Source organism: Rutidosis leptorrhynchoides, chromosome 11, assembly GCF_046630445.1.
Source record: "Rutidosis leptorrhynchoides isolate AG116_Rl617_1_P2 chromosome 11, CSIRO_AGI_Rlap_v1, whole genome shotgun sequence".
In the NCBI taxonomy this organism is placed as follows: Eukaryota; Viridiplantae; Streptophyta; class Magnoliopsida; order Asterales; family Asteraceae; genus Rutidosis; species Rutidosis leptorrhynchoides.
This window is the reverse complement of record NC_092343.1, coordinates 317,765,028-317,770,660: the sequence shown is the minus strand read 5'-3', so window position 1 is coordinate 317,770,660 and position 5,633 is coordinate 317,765,028. Positions and strand designations below refer to the sequence as shown.

At 28.7% G+C, this 5,633-nt stretch overlaps 1 protein-coding gene across 1 annotated transcript; it reads right to left on the bottom strand.

Annotated features, from left to right (window-relative positions):
• Positions 1-222: 222 nt before the first annotated feature.
• LOC139876419 (zinc finger protein JACKDAW-like) lies at positions 223-2,579 on the bottom strand. The gene is made up of 3 exons (XM_071863730.1): positions 1,881-2,579; positions 1,386-1,785; positions 223-1,256 (listed from the first exon to the last, which is right to left on the bottom strand). Exons 1-3 carry the CDS (start codon positions 2,014-2,016, stop codon positions 404-406), a joined length of 1,389 nt encoding a protein of 462 aa, XP_071719831.1. The 5' UTR covers positions 2,017-2,579; the 3' UTR covers positions 223-403.
• Between the last annotated feature and the right edge of the window lie 3,054 nt (positions 2,580-5,633).

Below are 5,633 nucleotides of genomic sequence, written 5' to 3'. Positions count from 1 at the left end.
ACTATATATGTACCATCAACTCACAAACAATCAAAAACAACACCATCCCAATACATTGACGTTAATATTGCTTCCATATATAATATTTCTCATATTATTTAAAATTTTAAATACTCTATAGCATTTTAATTACTCCGTATTAATTAATATCAGTATCTAGTTATTGAATAAAGGATCATGTATCAAATAAGCTAGTGTAACGGTCATCATCCAAAACAATCATTTCAAAGCAAAAGTTTACTAAAACCATCAAAAACTGCACTTTTATTACAAAATATTGTCACTAATTCTCCCAAAAACATAGCTAAAAGTCCGAAAAGCATCATATAAACAATTCTTGAAGCTAAAAGTGTCATTAATAAAGTACCTTGTTCGAGTCCATAATTAGGATGCACACCAACCCTTATTCTTGATTCCCATTGAATTGGTTGAAACCCATTGTCGATGAAGTGAACTTGCTTAGCTCTTGTTGTAAACTAAACGACACACCCCTTTCATTTCTCGCGACGCCAAGAAAGTCCCTCGTTAAATCACCATCACCGATCTCATTGCCACCGGTTCCTTTGCTTTGTGTCGGCCCATCGCCCATCATCATCATGAACCGATCACCATTTCTAGGGCTTGATAAGTTTGATAGAGTTGTACTACTCATTAGCCCGAAACCGCTTGTATCATTACCACCCGGAACATTTGAATTACTACTTCTTGTTGAACCCATTTGAGCTGCCTTTTGTAAAAGAGCGGTGGCTGACATGTTAACCACCGCTTGAGGCGGGTGTGGTTGTAGAGTAGAACACACTAGGTTGTTTGGTGTAGTGGAGCCACCATAATTATCATACATCGAGTTCAATTGCATTTCTTTTTGGTTTTCATCTTCTTCTTTCAATAACCCTTGTGGTAATCCATTGTATCTACTCATCCAATTCATCATATCGGGTGGTAGCATTCCTCCGTTGTAATTCGAGCTTGACGACCCCAAAAAGGTCGAATTGTTAGGGTTTTCAAGGGGAGGATTGTTACCATTGTTCTCTAACCAAATTGGTAATCTTGATTTTGCTCCATTCACATCAAGATTACTCTCTAAACCGCCAAACACACCTTGAAATTGTGAGTCACTTCCACCACCATTCATCATTATTAAATCATTTCGAAATCCCAAATTCGCCATGTTTGGACCCACCGGAAGTGATGTCATTCTTGAATTATCTTCCATTAAAGCATCACAAAATGCTCTATGTGTTATGAAGCTATCCTTCCTGTTTTTACATACAAAAACATGCAAATCCATATATACATGTTCTACAAATATAAAATCTTGAAATAACTAAACACTAAATTCAAAATCATATCAATCCAAAATTCATGTACTAATACTATACACTTACCTTGAAAAAAGGGTTCCACAATCACACTTATATTCTCTAGTACCACAAATCTTGCTATGAGCTTTCCAATCGGATTGGACAGCATACTTTTTCGAACATTTTTCGCATTTCCATTTCTTTTCGCCATGTTTTCGGCTATAATGTTTCTTTACTCCAGTGAGATCCCCAAGAGCTCTTGAAGGGTCATGATGAACACAACTTTTTTCTGGACATATGTAAACTTTCTTCTTAATCACCTCATTTTTGTTTCTTTGTTTTAGTTTCCATGGTAGGTTGTGTCCTCTTCTATGAAGTTGTAAATTTTGGTCTCTTTGAAAACCCTTATTGCATATTTCACATAGAAATCGATTCGTAGCCATTAGAGATGTTGGTGATAAGGCTATCACCTCAGCTTCTGGATCTATATATAAAGATTGTATGTAAAATTTATAACTAAAACACATCAATAAACTAATTTATATATTTATATATATATATAAGATCGTGGTAATTTACCTGGATTACCGGCTTGATTGCGCTTTCGTTTACCTGAAGCTGAAGAATTAGGGTTAGGGTTAGGGTTTGTGATGGGCTCATGGATGTAGGTGGTAAGAGATGAAGGTGGTGATGAAAAACCATCACCTGACATCATCTTTTATGAATCTTTGATTTGAAAGCAAGAACTTTATGCCTAGTGATGAGCACAAAAAAGTAGCTTTTTATTAACAATATTTAATGAACACGAATATATGAAAATCAGCCGGTCGGGGTTGCCGATTATCGAACTTCTTTGCAACGTGAACAATTTAAGAGGATGATGATTGATCTAACTAGATATCTCTGTATGGATTTTTTTGAAAAACAAAAACTATAGATATAGATTTATATTTATAAGATAAGTAATAAGAGAAGTAAAAAAGAACATGTAACTATAGAATAAAAACAAGGATGACTGTTATGATGGATATTTGTAGCTCAAGTGTTGTAGATCGATGAAGAAACTATATAACTTATCGATTTATACTTATATATCGAATCTTGAGTCAAATCTTGCAACTAAAAACTAAAGATGATAGAAACTATAGATGATGATTGATGATAGATGTAACTCAAGCTTATTGTTAAAGGATGAAGAAAAACAATTTAGAAAAAGGATAAAGAAAATCAAACTTGATGAAAATTTTGTGTAAATTATGTATAATCAAGTTGTGAGCAAGAGTGTTCGTCTTTTTGTATTTGTTTGAGAGATATATATCGTAGAGAAAAAAACACACATGAAAGCTACTTGAAAAGAGAATATTTCTATATCTCTCACACACATAGAAAAAACACACACATAGAGAATTCAGAAGAGATAGAAATGGGAATGGATCAGTGAGCCTTATCATTCATGGACTCAATTTGACCACATATTATTTGTTCAAATATCTAGTAAGTTTTTGGAATTTTAAATTTGTAGCTCTCAAATAATTAGTTATACCATCATATGTGTAATTTCTTATGATTTGAATTCTTATCAAATCCATATCTACACTATTTATAAAACTAGTTAAGTTATTTTTTTCCTTATAAAAAAAAGATTTTTATAACTAATTGAGAAACTTCATCAAAAGAATGAAGCCTTAAAAAACATAAAAACACCACAAAAAGCACACGAGCTCAACTAAACACAAAAAAACCTAACATGAGCTCACAAATTAAAATGAAAAAGCTAACAAATCAATTAAACAAGAAGCACTAAAACGACACAAGAGGGTATCCAATCATACAACTAAGTGAGACCTAGTTAAATACATTTAGGTCTTTAAAAAATTCGGTGAATTGTTTCATTTCCATTCTTTGGACCAGACTCTCCTTTCTTTACCTTTTGGGCTTAAGCGGAACCTTAGGCGAATTCTTAGAGTTTATAGGAATAGCATTGATCTTTCGACTCCATACATTTCATCAAATTAAGCAACGCGGGACAAAAGTAGTTAAGTTATAGTATACAAAAGTAGGTGTAACACCCCGTCAAGATGTGTCATGACGCAGCGTGTTATCAAGTGGTCTAAAGTCCAGTCGACGCACTCTATATGTAACATTTTCAAAAAACATAGTAATCATTTATTAAAATTTATTAAAATCGGAACAATTGTCTTACGTATCTCTTGACAAAACTAGTCAAGTAACGTGTGATGACCCGGGAATTTCCGATCAAATTTAAACTTAATCTTTAAATGATCTTTGACACGATAAGCAAAGTCGGTTATGTTAAGTCTCAAAAAGTTTGAGCTGTTGTCATACATTCATTTAACCTTTGACAAATCCCGACGATTCACGAACCATTGTTTGTAAATAAATATATAGATATAAACATAAATACAAGGATACATGAATATTTTTTTATAAAATGCACTTCAATCAATTGAAATTAATAATGTAAAAATAAAGTACAGAATAGATAAGTTGTTAATATATATATATATATATATATATATATATATATATATATATATATATATATATATATATATATATATATATATATATATATATATATATATATATATATATATATATGAATTCTAAACATAAATAATATAATATGGATCGTAAATTATAAATATTAAATACTTGATATAAGTTATTATATCATATATTATATAATTAGTAACTAGGATAAAAATTTATAAATTGTAATATATTAAATTACAAGTTTGAACATAACCATAATGTTAATATTACTAACAATAACTTCATTTTAAACATTAATATAAATATTTGAATAATCAATATTATTATATATGAATATGAAAATGTAAAACTTGATATGTGCAAGTAAAATTAATATTATTGATATTATTATTATCATTTCTATTATTATTAATATTATTAGTTTCACCTTTATTAATAAAATTAATATTATACTATGTTTTCTTAATATACATATATATATATAATAGATATATATATATATATATATATATATATATATATATATATATATATATATATATATATATATATATATATATATATATAATTGTACATACACTAATATATATATATATATATATATATATATATATATATATATATATATATATATATATATATATATATATATATATATATATATATATATATATATACAAATTTCAGTTATATACATAAATAAAAACATATATAAAAAAAATCGGATACGTATAAATATATTTATATATATTATAAATGTATATTTATATAAATGTTTATGCAAATAAATATATATATACAATTATATATAGATACATAAAGATATATATGAATATACAGAATTACATAATAACAGCCATCCATAAAAATAGATACAGATATATAAATAAATCAGTATATTTAATACTAATAATATTATTATTATTAATGTATTTATTTATATTTACTAATTATCAATATTAATTTTAATTAAGAATGAAATCATACAGAATCAATTTGCTGTTGCTGTCATGATCGAACTGTGTAATATTTTGTTTATATCTTTAATTTGTTACAAGTCTTCATCAAAGGTACCAATCAACTTAACATCACAGTACGATTCTGTTAAGCTTCTTTACCTGCTTTTATTTTTTATTTTTGGCTTCATCTCCTTGTCTTATCAAAGTGACTGTCGATACCTCTTTCCTTGTAAAACCAATGTTTTATCTCATACTTGTGAGTGGAACCACTCAACTCTTCAAATCTAATACAGCTTATAACCACCTGTAAATGTTAAACGTTGTTAATTTTTTTTTTTTTTACAGCTCGACGTCCCTGTTTCTAAACTTAAACTGCAAATCTTTGAATTCGAAGTAAATTTCAAAAAGTGTTAACGCAATGTTGTTAGAAATGTTCTAAACGATCTTTCTGCAAAGTTTCATCCATCAATTTCTATTATCGAATAAGAATTTTAGAGTCAAACTTCCAATTTAAAAAGTCAACTATTTTGTTCATCAGAAAATTCGAAGGCGTTTTGATGTTACTGGATCAATTGATGATTTCAAAAGTTTTCCTTGTTTTCTTTGTTGTTTTGGCCAACATAATTACTTGTTATTCGTTTCTATTTCAATTACAGTCATAATCCAATTTATAAACACCGTTATGATTTTAGTTTGGTAGTGATTCGTTCATAAGGGATGAAGAAGAAGAAACTGTAAAATCATGATTAATATATATGAGTTATAGGAATTACAGAAAAGTAATCAGCAGAGCCATGGTTTAGGGTGTTGACGGGTTTAGGAGAGGTCGCGGGTTCGAGTCCCGGCCTGGGCAGTT